The sequence below is a fragment of the Rissa tridactyla genome, chromosome 4, assembly GCF_028500815.1.
Source record: "Rissa tridactyla isolate bRisTri1 chromosome 4, bRisTri1.patW.cur.20221130, whole genome shotgun sequence".
In the NCBI taxonomy this organism is placed as follows: domain Eukaryota; kingdom Metazoa; phylum Chordata; class Aves; order Charadriiformes; family Laridae; genus Rissa; species Rissa tridactyla.
This window is the reverse complement of record NC_071469.1, coordinates 36,009,719-36,032,182: the sequence shown is the minus strand read 5'-3', so window position 1 is coordinate 36,032,182 and position 22,464 is coordinate 36,009,719. Positions and strand designations below refer to the sequence as shown.

General features: G+C 38.2%; 1 protein-coding gene across 3 annotated transcripts in view; it reads right to left on the bottom strand.

Moving 5' to 3' along the window:
* The window catches only part of STXBP6 (syntaxin binding protein 6), a 124,992-nt gene that overhangs the window by 70,675 nt on the left and 31,853 nt on the right, over nt 1-22,464 (bottom strand). For all 3 annotated transcript variants that reach the window (XM_054200101.1, XM_054200103.1, XM_054200102.1), the window contains one exon: nt 13,803-13,988. In XM_054200101.1, coding sequence (XP_054056076.1) covers nt 13,803-13,956 — 154 coding nt within the window. In that variant the 5' untranslated portion in view covers nt 13,957-13,988. The remainder of the gene's footprint in view (nt 1-13,802; nt 13,989-22,464) is intronic.

The window sequence follows — 22,464 nt, the reverse complement described above, 5'->3', positions numbered from 1 at the left end:
ACTAAACAAAAAGACATTTTTGTCATGTATAAAAGGCAATTAGAGCCTATAAAAGGCTATAATTAGAGCCTATAAAAGGCAATTAGAGGGGCACATGGGACATGACAGGAAAACTTTCTTTAAAGTTTAGATTTACCAAAAAAAATTAGAATTTATTTGGGAGTCCAACTGAATAAAACATGAATACTTCATGGCTTTATCATTCAACACACACAATGGTCTATCAGTTTAGAATCTTTCAAATGCCACTGTACAAGACATCCCGTTTTCCAATTCCTGACAAATTTCAAAGTACCCCTCCAATTCTTTTCCAAATTTATATTCTCCATTGTTGAGGACAATTTTTGTTCTTTTGCTTCCCAACTATCTTCCATTACAGAATGAACATTGGGTAAACAACCAGCATTCCCGCAGGCAGATGGTACAGCTGAAAGATGGTTTGTGTGTATTTGTATGCTAAATTTAAAACTTAAGAAAGCTATTCTTAAAATAAACTTTGATATCCGAATACAGAAATAAAGCAGAACACAAATTATTCCACAACTTTTACAAAGTTCCTTACCTAGCTCTTGCTGGTTTCCTTTTAAGTAAATTTAACAAATTTCGGCTGCCAAAATTCTTATCATATAGTGTTTTAGACAACTGTAGATATTCCCAGGCACTTGAACGGCCAAGATTTCGTTAGGAATCTGTCATTAATGCAGGTGAACAAACATAATGACTGGAGGTTGAAAGCTTTTCTTTATTTAAGCTTTCAATTTTCACCTCAATCAGGAAAAGCATACTTTGTGTAAATGCTCTGAATGCTTTGTGTAAATGCTTCTCTTGCTTCTAGCAAGAGACTATTCTTAGAACAGTTCAGTTCCCTTCCAAGTCATTGATCCAGTCATAGAAAACTGCTCTTGCCATTACTACTGTGTTCCACAAAGTGTGACAAGAGGCAGCGATTTAAGAAAACTAACACAGCAGGGGCTGGTATCATAGTATCCATGAAAAGCATTTACTAGTTATTTCATCCAGCAAGAAGTTTATGTTGCAGCTTCCCTTCCAGCTGAGCCTGTCCTCTGAAGACGTGTCTGAGGAGACAATACGGAAGGACAATTAGATGCTTAAAGAAATCTTCCAATAGCCATCTAGATTTAGGGGATAAAATTGCCCAAGAAGCTTCACTGTCTGATGCATACGTTCCATAATATTATAAAGTTATATCAGATCCACCCTGTAAAAAATTTTACCTAAATGAAGTCTTCTTCAAAACACTAACATTAAAGAATTCGAGCTGCAATAGGGTTTTTAACTCCATCATTCCCTATTGCTACCAAAAGTTACTGTGTGCTCCTGAGCTCTAATGAGCACAGCAAGACAGCAGCTGACAGGGTGTGCCAGGCTTTTTCTATGAAGTTGTTCCAGCTAAACAGTTACTAGAGATTGTTTTAACTTGGACAAATGGGTAGGCTCCTCCCTGATACAAGGCCAACAAAACTTTGCATAGTTTATATTCTCTCAGCCTCCCCACCCTTCATATGTTGTTTTTTCCTTCTTGTTAGGATATGCATAATCAGACTACAAAAACCAAGTTACGTAAAAATCTTAATCTAAGTAAAAGGGAGGAAAAACACTGCCTGCTGTAAATGCAGAACAATTGTTTATGGTAGCATATATACATGCACGCATGAGACCATGACCTTGTTTCTGTTGCCACAGCTAGAGATGTGTAATAGAGATACATTACGTCGCTGAGGGAGAACTGGACAGAATTAATTCAAAATTCCCTCCTTAGTGTATTTTATAGGTAGCACGCTACTTGATTAGTATGTGAGCTCCTGTCGCAGCAGTTTGGATAAGCTGGGGGATACAGGCAAATCACAGCAGATCAGGCATCAGTTCTGATCTGTTCTTTTTCTATTTGACTCGCTTTAAAAAGATTATTTATAGATTAAAATTACAAAAAGAAAATATTTAGAGATCACGACTGCATTATTCATCGTTTTCTTTGTCAAGACAACAATAAAACCTACCTAATGATAGAGATGCTTGATGTAATATTCTAATTGGCTTAGCAATTCCTTTGTTAAGTACTTCTTAACGTGCTGCTCTGCCCTGAAAATTATTTGATAGTACAATATTCAAAGGTCAGAAGTATGATGACAACTTAAAGGATTTGACTCCTACAGCTTGGAGTACTATAAAAGGATAAGATTTTAATCTCATGTTTATCTACTAAAAGAGTCTGTAATACACCAACCACTGGTCAGGCAGAAAGAGAACTCCCCTGGTTTTCTTTACAAACTGATACAACTCCCAAGAGCAGAGCTACACAGCAATTGACAGAAATGTTTTCTGAAGTGCAACTGCAAGGGAACAATCCAGACGTTTTCAGCCTGGTATGATTCAAGTTCAACAATCCTTAAAGCGGCAAGTCAGGGTATTACAAATACACGCACCATAAAAACTGAGAAAACTGTTCAACTCTACCTCAAAGCAAAACATACCAGTTTTAACTATCATAGTACAATGAAAATGGTTTCCGCCAAAGCCAGCAATTACAGGATACTCACACGGGTCTTATGTGCATAGTTGCTACACTTAAACTTGAAGGAATAGTTACCACGAATAAGGATGTTTATTACATCCTTACTTCTAGCTCTGCATTTTCATCACATGTAAGATAGCACCGGGCCCTGCCAAAAGCCTCACTTGGACAAAGAACAAACAAACTGCTTCCAAAGCCAGCACGACATTCAAACATTTTAACCTGGCATTAAACTTGATGCAAGCATCTGCCATGTTCTGGGCAAAACGCTGCAGTGAAATATGCTGCACTCACTGAAGGAAGCTACTGCCAGCTCTAGGAACACAAACCTACCCAGCAAAAGTAATTCCAACAAATGGATAAAACACTATAGAGCCACCATCCTCTTCTGAACATGGAGGAGGGAAAGGAAGTCTGCAACCTAACTACTTTGTGTAAGCCTTCCCAGTAATTTTTGGGTGACTCCATGGAAGAGGCTACAAATTCCAACTAAGAATAACTTAATCAAGCTTCCTTTATGATGAATGGGGCAACGTACAGCTTCCAGTATACAACTTCCAACATACAGCTTTGCAACCAGCTTGTTTTATGCATAAAAACTTACTGCGTCAATACAGGCTATTTTATAAATACTAAACCTATCCCTTTTGATTACTGCAAAATTGCATAAATAAATGTATCTGATGCCTCACTTTCCCCATCAAGTTATCTACGGGTTTCTTTTGCTCATGTTTTTTCCTTTCTTATTTTTCCAATATAATTTCATTCAGGATTTTGGAAATCTTTCCAAGCAGTCCACGTAAGCATGAAGTGGAGAGAAAGGCAATTCCAAAAGCTCAATTCTGAATAAAACTGAAGGCATCCCTAGTAACACAAATTCCCTGGATCAACACATCATTTTATAAAACTGAAAGTGATGCAAAATAGTTAACTGTTAAGCTTTATCAATCTGTAACAATTCTATTCTGAAAAAAAAAAAAAGAAGAAAGATCTAAACAGTAAACACATAACTGCACAACTTCAGCTTACAATTTAGAAAATATTTCCTGCATGCAAATTAGATCAAACACTCTGTTGGGGGAATCTTAGACTAGATGCTTTCAAATACGCAATTCTGTAGCTTTGTTCTAACAAGATTCCCTCCTACACAAAATTCTTGTGAAAAAGTACTGGTTACATTAAGTTGAACAACTCAGAGTCAGGAGGGATCAGAGCATCAACATATATTAAGGGTATTATTCTGAATACGATCAACAAATGTACCCTACCCACCAAAGAAGTTCATAACTTCCCCTATTCTATTTTAAATAAATACAAAAAGATCAATAATGAAGAACAGAAGATCAATCTGGCTTCCTACCCAAAACCCACCAGTTTTTAACTTACGTAATTTGATCACTGGTAAAGTTTTTCAAAGACATTTCCATGACTTCATATTTTTAAATTCCTTTTATAAAATGGCATTTGGCATTTATTCCCATTAAGAGCAAGAGACATTTAGACTTCTAAAACTCCTTTTGAAAGCCATGAGGTTAAAATATCAGAAATATCTAAGAAAGACAAACCACGTTCTGATAAAGAAGGGAAAAGAGGTTTCGTTAAGAACTGTATTCAGTATCATAATTACTTATTATAAGTAGATGAAGGCAATTATATTTAGACAGTTTAATATGAGCACTGCATCCAAAATATCAATATCATGGCAAATTCACCAAGTTGTGATGCAACAGGGAAACTTTTTGAGACAAGCATTACCCTTGTCTGTGCTGCCAGTCTTCCAAGACACAACATGAGATACATCTGAGCACAGCTGGAAACAACTGCTTCCACAGTTTCTACAAGCCCTGCGGCTAGCAGCTAGGAGTAGATGGAAACTTCTTACATATGTATACATTTCATATACGTTTATTTACACACCCACAGTACACTTCCTGAATGTAACTATGTTAAGCAACAATCAAAAAAATATCAGTGTTCTCCTTTACCCTACTTAATGGGCAGTCCAGAGCAGTGAATACAGGTCATTGAGCACACCGCAAGAGTAGCTAGACATTTATTTGCCCTACAGGTACCTGAATAATTAAACCTTCATCTTAAAGAAGCCATTACCAAGATAAGACAGTGATAGTTACAAACTTTTTCCTTCCACTTCTTCCAAGGGTGAGAAGTTTGTTTGGTTCCCCCCCTGCCCCGTTCTGGCTTATGAAAAGAAGGATTTGCATTTTCACCACAAAACACAGTACAAAACTTATGCTGTTATTGTTGTTTAAAACAAAACACAAAAAAAACCCATCTAACACCTGAACCCAGAGCAACACACACATATGGTTACAGGTTCATGGTAGGGAAGACGAGGTCTGAAACATCTCTTGGACTTTATTTTTTATTTCTCTTAGAACAGAAAACATCAAGGTTGTAATAGGCCTTAGTTCACTCCACAGAAAGGCTAATGATAATATTATGCCTATGCATACGTAAACTTCTGATTCGTTAATTTTAGTAAAATTTAAATAACTTTAAAAGTTTTAACCAAAAGCTTTTGATGATTTTTTTTTTTTTTTTTTTTAGGTAGCTATTTCAAAAGGCAGGGTAAACATCAAAGAATTCCTCCAAACTGCTATGATGGTTAATCAAGGGTAAAAGAAACCCTAGCAAAGAAAAAGTAGGGGTGCTGAAGAGACCTATTTGCTTCAATCCTGTTCCTTTTAGAAAGGATTTTAACTCCATCAGACTGATTTCTGAAGCAATGTTAAGGGGAAAAAAAAAAAAGGTATTCATTCACGAAAGGCCATAATCATCCTTGCATACTTTATGATGTAAACATGTTTTCCAATTGAGAATTTACGTTATGCAGAAATTGTCTTTATAGTAATCCTTACAGTCAGTAAGCTCGAGAGGTTTTTTGCATAGCTTTTAATGAAATTTTTGAATTAGGTATCATCACTGGAAATAACTTTGCTAAGGAGCAAATACAAGCACCAGCCCAAAACACACTCAGTGGTAAAGAAAATATAGAGTAATCCAGCACAAACACAATCCCAAGAAGGCATTATCTCATTCAGGAGTAGGATAAGCATTAGAATGATCAAATATTTTTTTTTACTACATTAACGGAGCAAAGTAAAGAAGAAAGTGGAATGAGTCTATTCCACCTTCCCAAAGATAGAAAGTTTCAAGGCAAAACCATACATACTGAAAAGGACACAGTTCTTGACCCTTTTTAATGTTTGCCACAGCCTCCTGACTCACTTTAAGGAATTCTCACACATGCCCTTAAGTTTCCCTGAAGAGCTTATGTATTTCAGCTTGTTTCCTTGGAAAGCTTCTTCAGGGAATGAAGTATCTCCCCAAATAAGGAAAGCTGATTTTTCCAAGATTGAACCATGGCTAGAAGGACTAAAACTAAGTATCTGAATGTCTCCTACAGGCTCCAATTATCAACGAGGCATTATACAGAAGTTGTGCTGTACATACCCAGAAAATTGTTTTCCAGATTTTCTAATCTGAAAATACAAACAAAAAAATTGAAGTGTGGAAAAAAGATACAACATATATGAAACGGCATATAAAAGCTGACAATGCTTGTGTGTATTTCCTTATTTTCTGGTGGTAAACAATTACTGTCTGAAGACTGAATAAAAGGATTTAGTATTTAGTAAATGTATTTAAATTACATTTTACACAGGTATATGACAACACACTTGTATCTAAGCATATCAAAAGGTATCCATTAGTAGAATAGGGGGAAAAAAATCAGTAGCTTAATCATCAGAAAATAGTAATATTATTGATCTTTTTCCTCTGCGATGAAGCTACTCTGAAAAAAAAAAAAATTCATGTAGTAATGTATTTAAAAAAAAAAAATAAATCTATCTAGAAGCAAACTCAAGCAATCTCTCTGAGCATCATCTTATCCTAAAGGCAAAACCAGTCACCTTTTATGCCATTCCTGACACTTCCACAGCTTCTTCCCAAAAAGTCTCTGATGACTATATAACCATACTCTGATACTATATAACTTTCTAAGCTAGCTGTACCCATGACTTGCTATTCTGTTAAAAAAAAAAGTTTTCCTGGTAGCATCTTCATCACTGTACTTTATTTTTTACAGCTGCGCTGTTACTCTTAATGGTTTCATATGAGCAAAAGTCAACTGCGGTCTTTCATGTTTCTCGTGGCCAGAGATTCTTGCTCACACATTTGCACCAGTTCAGCTGCATAAGCACTGGTAAAAAGCTTCAGTCAGCTATGGTCAGCTCACTACATAGACACACGAACATCAGTTTAAGCACTAGGAAGGCAGTCAGAAGCATCAGTCCATGGAAATCCTGGACTAAACTAGAAGGTGCAATTAAACTAGAACCTAACTACGTGTGTGTGGAAACCACAGAATATTACATAAATTTAATTCTACCCACACTAGCAAATTGTATCACTTCGACTTAGTCGACACAAATGCAAAATTTGCACAAAATCTGTGTAGGGTAGATATCAGAGTAACTGGAAGCAAAAGCAGCCATTGACTCCGCACAATGAGGCAGTTTTAGAGGGACCAGTAGCCAGTCAAAGAAACACGTCTGTGCTTTGACACTAAAAAAGCCAATAAACAAGGATTAGTACATTTATTTTCTACATTTTCTGCATTGCAGAGTCCTGTCCACTAAATTCTGGAATAGTTTCTCCATTGGCCACTGGAAAGCTATCAGGTATTTTCAGATAAAATGCAAAAGTGCTCGGCAGAGAACTGGTGATGGCAGCTACACTTTTGATGCCAAAGGTTAGTACTCAACGAACTCTTCCAAGACATAGGAATACTTAACATCCCTCTTCTCTGAGGGACAGAATATGAGTCTCTATGTTAAAGTCACCATCTGCAACAGGTAGTCCTTGCGTTAACTGGAGGTACCAGAAATCCTTCCCCTGATACCCGATTGAACATAGCAATCTATGCCCAGATGTTCAGCCTGCTGTGCTGATCTGGGTCCATGGGGCTAATGAAGGCACCACACTGGTCTGCAGTTGTCTTCAAACGGTTGTCCGGGTCAGAGTTTGCAGACGATTGGACCACCATTTGGTATGCATGTTCTTCCAGGCAGACTGAATTGACTCCATCTCTCACATCAATCACGTTCTATTTTGCATAAATAATTAAACATTCAATGGAGAGTCTGACATCTAAGTGGGTCAGACTCAAAGTGAATGCCCTATGTCTGACCACGAACACTGAAGTATCATTCTCATTCCTTGACAGAACATTTAAAGAGAGGGGAAACGCCCTCCTCCCCCACACAAATACCTCAGTACCGCAGTAATACCTCAGTACACCCTCTGTGGAGGCGATTACAGCATTCTCCTGGAAAGTCAGTGGAAAATGAAGTTTACTCTGGTTTCTTATGCCTGAGAAGGAATCATGAGAATCCTCTGCACTATAAGCTCCTGAAAATGAGATGTTTTCTTCAACAAGAAAATATAGAAAATAAACTGGGAGATTGCCACTTCTGGACAGTAGCAAAACTCAAATGGAAAACGAGAGCACATTAGGAGAAAATTGAACTCTTTTGATATGAAGATCCTTCTCACTACTTTCCAATTTTCAGTTCAGCTACCATGCTGAAAATTCAATTGCACTTAACCTGCCCCTGAACTCCCCATGAAATTATGGCCAATTTATGGCAACCATGTCAAGTGACCTTCAAAGGAGCAAGAGACATCGGTCATTCCTGGGTAATACTTTATTCCATGAGCAGCCAGTATGGGAGGAACAACAAACTCATATTTCAAAAGACAACTTTACAGCACCATTGGCTTTAGGGGCAAAAAACGGAATACGAAGCTTACGTTGGAAGTGTAACCGAGTGGTGCGGTTAGATATCTGCTGAAGTAAGCGTGCTGTAAGAGCACAAAGGAGGATATTCACAGAACTACTTAAGCTAGTAAGTCAAGCCTCTGTCTCTCTGCATGCTTAGAAAGAGAAGCAAAAACAAACAAACAAACAAACCAACCCAAAATCTTCTCTATTAACTGCAAATAGCATTCTAAGCTATTTACTGCCTGTCTTTTGAAAAGGTGTGTGACATGGTCAATAAGGTTAAATCATAAAAAAGGAAGAAAAACCCAACACTCTCTCCCTGCATGTACATCCTTTTTTTTTTAATATTATTTCTTTTCTTATGATTTCTTTGCATTTCCTTTTGGCTTTTCTAGCACCATTCTTGACAGATTATACTTTTGCACAGAAGGCATCCAAAAAAACCCCTGAACTGACAATATGTTAATAACGCTACTAAAGTCGTAACCACAAGGGGAGAAAGTTCCACTCCCAGCTTTAAACAACTTTAGCTTTACAGTCAGATCCCAGGCTTTTCACCAGAAGGACTAGAAAGAGTGGTTCAGCTAAACTGAGAGTATTATGACACACAGGAATTCAGGTTCAAAAGGAACCATCTGGTTCATTCAGTTCACTGCAACTGTAATAGATTTTTAGTCCTGAAAGGTCAATGTCACATCCATGTGTACAAACTGGAACACTTCCAATGCACTGTAACAAATTAAAAACCTTTTTAAATATTAGAAGTTACTTTAAAAACATAATGACAGGGTGTCAAAGGAAATAACACACACAGAACTGTGCACAAGCAAGTAGGAGAGATCGCCAGTGTCCTATATTTCTGAAGTGACCTTGTAAGTATTTTATACTTAATTCAGAATTCTAAATAAGGCTAAGAACTATTTCAAAAAAAATTATGTTTCAATTATGTAAGACAATGATGACAAAATTAAAACTTAGATCTGATTCAATAACTGTCACTAGGTCTGCTAGTGTGGAGGAGGTGATAAGTATCCACTTTCAGCTTGGAATTTCTTGTCTTTTCTCTGTGTTAAACCCTCTTCTAACATTAAAAATAAAATAAAATAAAAAAATACCAGTTTTCATCTTCTCTGTTCTGCCTACAGCCACCCCACCTCTGTGTTTCCCATCTGTCTAGTCCTTTCTTGCTGTTCTTTAACTGAGTAACTCCCAAAAGATCTCTCTTGGCTCTGCTTGCCAGTCTGACTTGGCCAGCCCCACCACTACAGCAGGCTAGAAGGTTGTAGGTAACCCAGCTGCTCAGTTTCCACCAGTCTGGCAAGCAGTCTTGCTACCGCTTTCTTACCTTAACCTGTCTCCAGTTTCAGACGACAGGCTTTAGGTACACCTTTTTGGAACATTATTGAGTGCTTCCTTCTAACCAGTTCAGTATTTGGTATTGTAAAATAAAAAATCCAGTACATAATTCAAATACAGATTTTAAGGAAGAATCTCCCTTACTCTCCCATCTTGCTCTGTTCAATATTTGATACTTTTAATGCTTCCCTATCCCATCTCTTTGAGGCCTCAGGGTATTCTCCCTGCTCAGCATCTCTATCCACACTTACAAACACACAGACAACAATTTTGATGTAATGTATTTTCAAGTCAACACAGAAAGGAAAACATTTAAGTCTGATTATAGCAATTCATGCAACTTGTCAATTATAAACTGAGTAGTAAATAAAAGCCATCACAATGGCTGATGTTTAACTTTCTGTATCCTATCTTGAATGAAACTACAACTAAGCAGGATATTTTATATCGCCAAATATTTGTAAGTCCTTTAACGAGTCAGTCTCTATGTGTATTCTTTCAACTGACAAATTCAGTTCCAAACAGTACATTATAAAACTCCTTTTAGCAAAGGCCAAATTGAGTTAGTCAGGAAACCAAGAACACAAAGATATGTTTACCTAATACATAGCAAACCTGAGAAAAATGGGACCAGAGTCATGGGCTGATACAGGTGCTTCCAAGATAGAAATTGGAACACTCAGTGTTAAAGCACGTGTTGCTTGAAATGGAAACTAAACTCCAGAGGTAGCCACCATTGTGTCTCATTCATTGTACCAAATCACAGAAAAATGGAAGGTCACCACGTATATTCTGCTATCCCAAGACAGAGTTCATCTTAGACTGTTTAGGAAACAGGTAAAATGCCATCCCCACATTAACTTACCCTTACTAAAGGAAAACTTTTGCTTTATTTGTAACACAACTTCTTGCTGCAACTAAACCCATTATTGCTTCATAGCCATCAGGAATAGCAAAACCCACAGTTTATCCTTGCCACAATTTCCTTTAATCACAGTGAGAGAAACAGTTGTTCCCTACCCTTTAGCTTTGTGCCATTGATTACTCCTGACTACATAACTAATTGCACCTGACCCTACGAAATTGCATCATCTTTCTGATCAGGCTGTTTGGAACTCTAATACTACCCTCAAACACAAACACAGACAGGCAGTCCTCTCCCTGGTCACTTCATTGTCTACTGAAATTACCAATCAGACTGTATGTTCCATAATATAAACTAGACATGCATATAAAACAACCGGTCTCAGATCCCTGCAAACCCCCAATGATAGCAAGCCACACATGAGGGTTCTCCCAATACAATTACGCAGCTTTTTGGTGCCTGCCATACAATAATTTTATTTAGATCCTGAATGCTTCTCCTTGTCACCAGTGAGAAACTCTGCTGAAGTCAGAACATCTGCTATTTCTTCCTTGCTCATGATATGTTATCCTGCTGCAGAAAGACGCTAGATGCATCTAAGAGCATTCAGTCTCTTAGAATCCATGTTGGCTGCTACAGATCAATGTGGGGGTGAGACGCAGGAAGGCTAGGTTCCCCAGAAAGCCAATTTAAAAGAAAATAAATTAAAAAAAACCCATCTACTGAATAGAGTTAGCCTACAGAAAACTGTAAGCACAGATCACACCACTAACCTTTCTTCATGAAGATGCACAAGAAATACCCAGGTATTCCAACATTGACTGCATGGCCCTAGAACAGAATTGTTCTTTAAAATAACATGACTTAGGAAAGAGAAATTTGACTGCCACTTGAAAAACTTGACTGCCAAAGGAAGAATTGAGCTAGGTTAGCGATTTAAACATTTCTTTAAAAGATGAGACCTAGATTCAGTTTCCTCTGCAACCTGAGAGGATTGAAACCTGCGATCCTTACATCAAAAAAGAGGATCCCAACTACAGGTCGAGGGAACAGCCTCAGGAAATCAATTTTCAGCAAGGGCCCTCAGACTGTTTCTCTGAGATGTGCTGGCTACACTGGAGCACACTTGAAATCTTACAGAGAGAAGACAGGGGCTCCTGAGGTAATAGGAGACAACAAGGAAACACTGGTGAAGTACCCCAAAGGAATTAAGGTGTGTTCCTCTAAGAAGGTGACACAGCAGACACCCCAGCTGAAGTGCCTCTGCACCAATGCATGCATCATGGGCAACAAACAGGAGGAGCTGCAAACCAACATGCTGCTAGAAAGCTATGACCTAGCTGCCATTACTGAAACTTGGGGGGAACGAATCCCATGACTGGAGTGTGGCTATCGATGGCTACAGGCTCTTCCAGAGAGACAGGGGAGGAAGAAGGGATGGAGGCATTGCCCTCTACATCAAGAATAGGGTAGAGTGTGAAGAGCTGTCTCTGAAGAATAGCCGTGTGCAGGTTGAAGGCCTATGGGTAAGAACAAGAGACCAAGGCAACAAAGGTTGGCGTCTTGTGGTTGGCATCTACTACAGGCTGCCCAATCAAGGGGAGCCTATTGCCAAAGCCTTCTTGCTCCAGCTACAGGAGGCATCAGGATCACAGGCTCTCATCCTGCTGGGGGCCTTCAACCACCCTGACAGAGACCTTATTGCAGCCTTTCAATACTTAGAGGAGGTTACAGGAAACATGGGGACAGACTTTTTAGAAAGGCCTGTAGCGAGAGGGCAAGGGGTAACAGTTTTAAACTAAAAGAGAGTAGATTCAGACTACGTAGAAGGAAGAAAAATTTTTATGAGGAGGGTGGTGAAACACTGGGACAGGTTTCCCAGAGAGCTTTTAGATGCTTCATCCATGGAAACATTCAAGGTGAGGTTGGACAGGGCTCTGATCTAGTTGAAGATGTCCCTGCTTACTGCAGCGGGGTTGGTTTAAAGGTCCCTTCCAACCCAAACTATTCTATGATTCTTCCTCTGACCATTAGTTGTACTTCCAGTAAGATGCACACACTCAAAGGGAGCAACTGATATGCCTAAAAACCTAAGTGACTAATCACCCTAGGATACCAAAGATATTCACACACACACCCAGTTGGCAGACACAGAAACTAGAAGGGATTTCTGTCTTTCTAGAGAGCTACCCGGAGGAAGTGCAAGAAACCTAGAAGTGCACTGAATGCCTACTTCCACGCAACCAAATTCCACTTTAAGTTTGAAAACAGATGTAAAGTACAAGCAAATCGGGATCACAAACTGCTTTTAAACTGCCTTGAGATGTAATCTTATTTAAGATAAATTTAACTACAATAACCAGATAGTATCCAAAGCATTTAAAAACAAAAAAGCCAACCGAAAACCTACGATATCATAGTTAACCACAAGTTACCCAATTAATGGGTTTAAATTATACAGGTTAAAATCAATGTATTAATTAGACATTTATTTTTATTAGAAAGGTTAAAATATAAAGCAAAAGACGGTACAGCTACTGCCTACCCTGTTCCTGAAATCCAGACTCTCACGAGTGCTGGTTTGACCTTGGAGAAACTCAAATTAATTTCGTCTGAACACATTAGCAACAAATAGATCCTTTCTCCCTGTTCGCCATGGCCTCTCACAAAGCACGTCTTTACACATCCTTTTCTTCTTCATTCCAAATATTTCCATTTTTATGCCTTTTAAGTCATGTGATTGACACATAGCACCACCGTTCTATTCAATGAACTGAAAATACTCTGGCTGAAAGTTGCATATCTAAGTAACCAGTGAGCTGGTAACACACAGAGTCAACTTTGAAAAAAAGAGGAAAGTGTATTTCCTTCAAACAAAAAATTTCAGGGCATTAAAAGAAAATGCATTGTAAAGTTCATCTCTCCAAGAAAGATCTTAACCTCAATAAGCAATGACTGTTACCAAATATTCTCTTTGTTCATACTCTCCAGCTATGCTGCAAGAGAACACCTAGGGTTTTTTTCAAAAATGAAATCATCTGTTAAATTTATTGTATGGAATAAATATTAATAGCCTTGAGCACGTGTTTTCTCAAGATTAAAGATGTAAGTGCCATAATTCTCCGGCTACACTATTAAGATTCGAGTCACTCAGCGTCTTATGGCTACAGATAACACCTAATAAGTTAATCAAAGATAAACCAAAACAGATAACTGGATGTCAAAATCATTAATCTTACCTGACAGGCAGATGTATGTTAAATATTCACCCTGACCTCCAGTAGCTAGGAAAGGAATCTTTTTTTTTGTTCTTCTTTTCACTTGGACCGCTCCCAGCATCCTTTCATCATGTGGGGCAAAAATTTCTTTGCTGATTGCAGATTTGGCATTCATTGTAGATCACAGATACAGCAGACTGCTGGTCTCTAAAAATAAAATCATAAATAAAATTAAAAAATAAAAATTAGAAACTCCTAAGTTATAAGTCCAGCTAACTTACATGGGCATTAACAGCTCTAACCTTCAAATAAAGTTTTTAATGATTCAAAGAATTTAGAAGATAATTTCATGCACTTAGAGGCAGAATTTTCAAACTATCTAAGAGTCTTCACTTAAGTTGTTCTCCATGCTTCTTAAATTCTTGGAAACTAGCTGAGCTTATTTTGGGCAGAAGCTGTCCACGCTAGCACTTCAGCATGATGCAAAATCTTCTCAGAGGGATACCCTGTAACTTCATGCTTCATACAAGCTTCATTAATTCCCTCTCTGGTAACTGGAGGGAACATCATCCGTCCTACACAGACAGGGAAAGCACTCCAAGGGCACAGGGAAGGAACACCGTGGTTGAGTTTATCAGCATCCTCTCTGAGCTTGGTTGTGCTGGCTGACTTCACAGAAGATACAGAAAGCTTCAAACTCAGTAAGACACTTCCTTCAGGAGCACTGCTCTCGGTGACCACTTGACTAAGCAGCTCCTGCACCTCTTGCAGCTTTAGTGCCTCATCCCTTCAACTCCTCTGTAATTACCAACTGGGCAACTGCACTGAAAAGCGAGTGTCAGAGAAACCTTGGCATTCACACAGACAAAACCACACCTCCTCTTTTCTGCTAAGTAATTTTGACCCAGGTCAGTTCTTCATTGTGTTTCATAAGAAAACAGCAGCCAACTTAGGAGAGACATTGGGGGGGCAGGAGGGATAAAAATGTAGAGAACAGGGAGGGAGAAGGAGGGAAGCTGCTTATTCAAGCTTGTCCAGCAAAAGTAACGTCGATCTGACCACAGCTTACACAGACACCTAACTAAAAGAGAGAGAACTCAGTTACAGAGGTGGTATTATCTAGCAGCACCGCACTTGTAACTCCAATTAGTTCTGCACTGAAATCTGTTAATATGTATATAGATCCCACTGACAGAGACTGCCAAATGCCTCTTTTATATTGTTCAAATAAAATGACTCTCCAATATACGTACATTAAATTCCACGTCTCCATATTTTTAAGACTTTCAAGCCCACAGATCTTTTTTGACACCCTTAGCTTTCTTAGTATGAGCAAGATCATCGTCAGGTCTCAACTACTGAAGCCAGAAATTCTGCCTGTGGGATCATTTGCTATTTGCCACAATTTAACTATTAGAAAACATAGATAAATTCCATCCAAATTATATTATGAAGTCAAAAGTGTCATGGATCCATTATTTTTAGCCTGCACACTATCAGCACAGTAATTGTCTTAACACTTTCAGTCTCACTATTTTGTTGGCACTTCTTTATGATATTCCCTTATCTAAAAAAAAACAAAAAAAAAAACAAAAAAAAAAAAATCCCAACAGAAAAAACATCAACAAAAAACCCCTGTATTCATAGAGGTATGAGAGAGCACAAATTAGTCCAAGGCAAATTCACCACCTATTTATTTTGGTATGCAAACAGAATCCTTTGCCAAAGTAATCTTCAGTTAACCAATATAGAGGTATGCAAATTCTGACAAGTTTTAGCGTTAAGTAATTTTACACGCACCTTTACAAAAATCAACTGCATTTAAAAAAAGGCCCCAAAGGAAAAATCCAGATCAATTGCAAGGGAAGAAAGAATGCGCAGCTCCTTAAAAGATGTGATTTCATAACTCCTGCCATGTAAGTTACCTATCCTTTAACAACAAATATATCAACTTGAAAAAAGAACCAAAAGAATAAATTTACCTGCTAGTTACTTAGAAAAGGCTGTTTTCACATTCATGTTCATTCTACCACAATTTTCTCCTCCTCTCTGTTCTGAAAATATTTGCAGTAGAGCTTATACCAGCATGCGAGCTGCTGGCAGTTTATGACTAGAGGTTTTTAGGGGTTTTTTGGGGGTCTTGTTTTGGTTTTTTGTTTGGGTGGGTTTTTTTGTTGTTTTTGTTTGATTGGTGTTTGGGTTTTGGTTGGTTTTTTGTTGGGTTTGGAGTGTTTTGTTTTGGTTTCTTTTTTTAAATTCAAGGCCACTGTCAATGACTATGGGTTTAATAACACAGACCTTCTTCCGGCCGAGATGAAGATTGATAATCTTTGCAAAAATTACCTCCATCTCAGGCCTTCGCATGCTTAAAGAATTTTCAGTAAATAGCCTATTGGGAAAACACACACAAATACTGTCACGTAAAAATATACTCAAGTCAGAGACAAGGGAAAAAGTGTTCTCCAGCTTGCAATGATCTGATGCTGTTAATTCTGCACCTGAGTTGTCGAATAGATGTTCTCAGACCTTTCTTTTTTTGAAGTTCACAAACTGCAAAATAAAGTGTGATTTCAAAGACATACTCAGTGATGTAAAGGTTTCCTGGATTAAGAAAGGATAGAAGTTTTCCCTACCTACAATTGGTTGTAGCAGAAAATGTTATTGGTTCGGAGCTTCAGAACTTTCATATCTACTTTAAGGATATTACAAGCAACAGGTCTCACTGTATATGGCTGCATTTGGTAAGACTCTGCTGAACAGGAGGCAAGGCAAACAAACAAGAGACACTATCCAAATCCTATTTTATAGATTTCACAAATTGTTTTGCTGCATATGAGCACAGCAACTTACAGCATGAAACTAGAATGACTGCCACGTAGACAATAACCCCAAATAAATGCAAAATGTAGGAGATTTAATTAACATACCTCTCTATAAATACATGTCTATCTCTTAATGCAAGTACTATTATGCACAACAACATACAAATCCATCTTTAAATAAAGCCTAGCTCAACAGAATACTCCAAAACAGATTAAATCTGTTTCGGTAGAGACACAGAAGACATGACACTGAACAAGCAAATATTGCCATTTATTGCTACATACTGTTATTTGCTTTGTGATTAAGCTGGCTGCATAGACATCCACCAGAAGCTGTACAGAGACAGATGCAGCAGACACCAAATGTTGCAAATGGAACCTGCAACGAAAGCATGCACTCATCTCCTAGAAGGCTGTAATCCTTCTGTTCCCCATACCTGGTTTACAACAGCCTCAGATGCCGGAATTAACCAATTAATCTAATACAGTGTTACTTGATATGAATGCTGAATCTAACGCGGAAACTGACACAGGCACAAACTACAAAAGCCTATTTATTTAAAAAAGGAAAGTCAACTAACTGTGCCTGTATGCAAGCAGACTTCTGAGATTGGGCTGTCAGTATAGTCTGGATAAAGTTGTTTTTCATAGGTCAACAAAAGTCAGCAGCTGGGTTTAAACAGGCTACCTTCTCCATATTTACTGGTGGGTCTACGGAACCTGGACTCTATGTCCCTTATGGGTCCCTTTCAGATTGAGAAATTTATGAAAAGCAAAGGTTACATTAAAGTCTTAAGTAAGTAAATGTTCCAACACTCTTCTTCCTCAAAAGCAGGCATAACGGAGTCTTATCAGTCTTACTAAAAAGCATGGAAGACTTGCTCAAGGAACATGAATTAAGTCTCAATTTTTCCTCATTCTCCAACAAAACCAACTCTCTTAAAAATAAAAAAAAGATGCTGGCAGTACATGCAAAACTTCCTGTAGTACATGCACATTTCTTTACACAGTAATGTTTGTTCTTGATGCACATTCCAGGATGAATTCAAACCATCAGCAGTTTCCATTCGTGGCCCGCATGGACTCACACACTTCAGAATGCAAACAGACTTCCCTGTGCTCAAATATAAAATGCCTTAAAAGTTAAACGTTTAATGGACGATCTGTGAGTACTCTGAGACAGTGCATTACTGTTCACAACGTTTACCCCTCTGTGGCAAGAGGGATTTAAATGTTTCAGTAAATGCAAGAGTCTTCAAAGAGAGCCCACATTTCCTGCCTCACGTACTTTCTTTGTTCCACATACTTAATTCTGCTCAAATTATTGTAATGATGCTTTTGGCTGAATGAAGAAAATTCCATTTTATTCCCACAGATTTTCACTCCAGCCATCACAGTGTTATGGAAGTGGATGTCAACATTTACACTGCGCCCGCAGCACTCAACAGATATGCCCAAGAGGGAAGATTCCTGTGCAGATCTGAACTAGTGCCTGTAACACACTGTCCCTTTGCATCTCCTCAGATCTTTCTCTGCTGCAATTCTCCATGATACTCCTATCACTAAAACCTCCTTCTAGGAACAGCTGACCATTCCTCTATAAGTGCGTGTGAGGGGACTGGGATTAAAGGTAATTTCTAAGAAAAGATATTAAATAAACCCAAGATGCTTAAGTTGATATGTTCACAGATCCCACACGTTCAGTAACAAAAAACTTTGACTGTTTTCTGGTCAGCCAGAATCTCAGACTGTTTTTGGGCAGCCAGCCAGCAAGCAGCTGACTTATCTTTACATCCAGATGTTTTCTAGGACTATGCAAGTAAGTAGAAAAGAGGAGGAGATTTACAGTATCTTTGTTGAGGTATTGGTACACAGAAGGAACTGGGAAAACTAATCCTCAGCAGGCAGAATTGAAATAGTAGTAAATTAGCAAGGAGAAATGAAGAAAGAAGAGAAGGAAGTTTTCCAAATGTTTTCCAAAAAAAGAAAAAATGTTCAGTATGCTAAGTCTCCCTGTTTTCAAGGATCTTTAGTTTAATCAAAAACAGGGATGGGCTCACAGGACAGGCTAACCACTGAAATGCTGCCTGCAGCATGAAATCATCTGAGCAACCAACTATCCCTGGGCTGCACTGGTAGCTCCAGCAAGCATTCAAATCTGCTTTTAATAAAGCCACCACTCTGACAGAGGACATCTACTTTAGGAAATCATTGCAAGACACCATTATTAAAAGTCCAGCTTCTGCTATTGTGATAATTGTCTGGTATTTACTTACTGGAAGTGTTGAGACTACGTATTTGATCATTACCATTCACCAAAATTCTGTTATTTGTCATCTCAAACAAACAGCTAGTGCAACTTTTGAGAAGCACAAAATCATTGCTAAACCAAGGGAAGTAATTTATAAATCCTTAAAAAGCAAATACTAGAAAATACAATTTCTAAAGTTGGTTTGCAATAGATTTGTTAAGCTTAACTCTATCCTAAAGGAATAACACCAAATTTAATCAGCTCTGCAATGAAGGATTAAACCAGTAGATCAACCTTACTCCAATGCAGTTGAGGTAGAAATCTTTAAAGGCTTGAACATAACAAGAAGATCAGAATATCTTGTCATCCTCTATCTGCAAAATCTAACTTTTCTTGATAGATTTTTATTTAAATTAGGACAATAGTGCCAGCCACTGTACATGCCAGAAAAATTTTATTACATCCTACTGAGTTCGTGACTTTTAAAAATATTTACAGGGGGGTAGGGGGGGAATCACTCTCTGGAGCTATCTGTAGGCAGTCACATTTCCAATTAATTTTTTTTTATAAGCTTTCAGTCATGACTGGTTCGTTTGAATAAAATATTAATTCTAAAATAAGAAAATTATGAAATTGCAAACGGTATTTGTGGAAATTTAAAAGAGAAACAAGAAATGTGGTTTTACTTACACATGTAACTACAAAGTAAACTGTCTGCCCAATCAAGCTGAACTGGATATAAGCAGACTTCAGAGAGCGGTGGCTCCTAAATCTAAAACTTTAATCTTCCTTGCAGTGAAGCAACTTTTTTCTTTCTACTGTATATTACAGGTCAAACATTTTTTTCTTGTTCTGACAAGACGACAGCAATTCCACATCTAGCAGTTAATATACTAGTGAACTTTGCTCACAAGAGGATGTTAATTCTGAAAAATTCAACTCAGATATAAGACATACAACATTTCTGTACTGCAGTTCTGTGTGTGAACAGCTGCAGACAGTTAGAAGACTACTAAGAAAACAACCATACATTCAACAACTGCAGCAAATTAAAAAGAATTGCTGCTTATGTTTTCTTAGCATTTTGGATCAAGACTGTACTCTTATGAAGTTAATAAATAATAATGCAAGAATTGGTGGACTTTATGGATATTCATTCCCTAAGCATTTTCTTTACAGCCAAGAGCAGCACTGGTCCCTAAACCCCATATGAAGAGCTGGGTACGCTTCTGGGATGTGGAGATGCCCCAGGAAGGGAAAGGCACCTCAGTAGAAGGTGGTACAGCCCTGTCAGGGCCTCTCCGAGTGAAAAGCAACAGCTGGGAACCCACTCTGAGAGGTTCTGACTGTAGAAGTCCCAAAATCTGAAAGTTGTTATCATTTGAGAATGTATGAATTTGAAAATAAGGATGGACGACACTCCATGAAGCAGCACCATCTAAACAATGAAACTGTTTACCAAAAGGCAACCAAGAACTGCTTGGGAAGACCACCGCTGGAGTCATCTTTTTGAAACAGAAACATTCTGAATGTCACAAAGAGATTCACAGAGAAACTTAGGAACTGCCAGATGTTACAACAAAGCCCCAAGAGAAACCACATTTGCATTTGTAGAAAGTTGTATTTATTGCTTCAAGACATGGGGACATTCATAGCAGTAATAACTAATACTTTTGCATAGCATCAATGAAAATCATAGTCTTAAGAGGTCAGCTTAATTCTCACGATCTTTTAGATATTTTTTGAGGTTAAGACCAGTTATTACATCTGCCCTTAGATTTTTATTTGCAGTCTGAACCAGCACAGCTTCTGCTGTCATTCCTCACAGGCTTTTTGTTCCAAACACCTCACCTCTCCAAACTCTTTCCCATTGGCCTACATCTTTTATGAAATGCAATCCTCAAATCTGGACTCACAGCTTCATTTATGGCACGCCAGAGTCAACCTGAGGAACCACTTGGTCGGTCACTGGAACAGGCTCCCCAGTGAAGTAGTCATGGCACCAAGACTATCAGAGTTCAAGGAGTGTCTGGACAACGCTTTTAGTCATATGGTTTAGTTTTAGGTAGTCCTGCAAGTTGGATTCAATGATCCTTATGGGTCCCTTCCAACTCAAGATACTCTACGATTCTATGATAATTTATAGACCTTACAGTGAACATTCCTGCTTATACAGCTACTGCCATATGTGAATCTTTTCCAACTGGTCAGCAAAAGACAAGAGCTTCAGTTCAACACCTACCATGTTCTTCAAACTTTTTTTTTTGGGGGGGGGAGGGGGGGGGGGGGGGAAGACATTTGACATCTGAGTAACTCATTATTCCCACTTAACAGGGGATTTTTGTACTTACTACTTTCAGGCTATTTCTCCAGTACTGTAAGATCATTTTAAATACCAATCCTGTCTTTCAACACTTGCAGGTCTCTAGATCGTCCCCCACCAAAAGTCAGGATGTACGTTCTCTGTGTGCCACCACTTTAGTCAGTTACAATTTTTTGAGACCTAACATAGCCACCCTTCCCTCCTCCAATTAGAACTAAGAAAGATACCAACTCCTTTGAATACACTCCTACAATTATTTTTGTGTTCCTACATCTCACGCTACTTCCATGTAAACTTTATTTCCTTAGTTCACTCGTGACTAATGTCACATGAGACTGTATCAAAGACACCATTAAAGTTGAGATCTCTCTGCCAGTTCCAACTCATTCATATGGCCTAATACTTTATCAGAGAAATTAATTTTTTAGTTGTCTCAAAAGAAAAATAATTTTAAAAAACTTAAAAATTAAATTAAAGAATCTTGGTGAGAAGGAGCAGCCCACGTTCCCCAGGGAAAGGGGAACTGGTTTGAAGGACTGCAATTTGGAGCACTCACTGTTTCTTTCAGCAGTTTGTTGCACATTTAATTTACGTGCACCTCATACATTTGTGCCGGCAGAAATGATTGATTTCCCTGTGCATTTTTCTTCCTTATGACAGCACAAGTGCTTATGTGGTAGTGCAGTGAACTAGACAAGAGAATTAATCCAGGTTTAATCCAGTTTAAAAGGAGAAATACAGTGATTAGTTTTGTTTTTACTCAGATCAGCTCCCTGACTCAGTTCACTACACAGCTGTGTGTCAGCACATGGAAGAGCAGGGGCAAGATTAGTGCTGCCTTAGGCACCAGCAGTATTAGTTTACAAGGATCATGAAACTGCAGTTTAAAGACACAACCAGAAACGTCAGGAGCTTTCATGAAATAGCGAAATTGGCTGACTGAAGACATGGCACAGAGCCAACCTAGACAAATTTTTTTTAAATCAAAACTTGCAACAAAGAACAAAACTGAACAAGAAGTTGTAAAACAGAGGAGTCCACGTGAGGCTTCTCCTTGAGATAAGAACAAACGTGTCTTAAGATAAGAGCAAATTTCTCAGTGTGCTGACTCCATTATTTGTTGGGTTAAACAGAGGCATAGCAAAAAGGCAGGTAGGAAGTTAGGCTCTGTTAGCATGCAGTGTGATTTCTGTACTAAATCAGAACCTGCTGCATATAGGAATATACAAAAATATTATGCAATGCTACTACTGCAGTATATCCTACATAATCAGAATGCACTAAGAC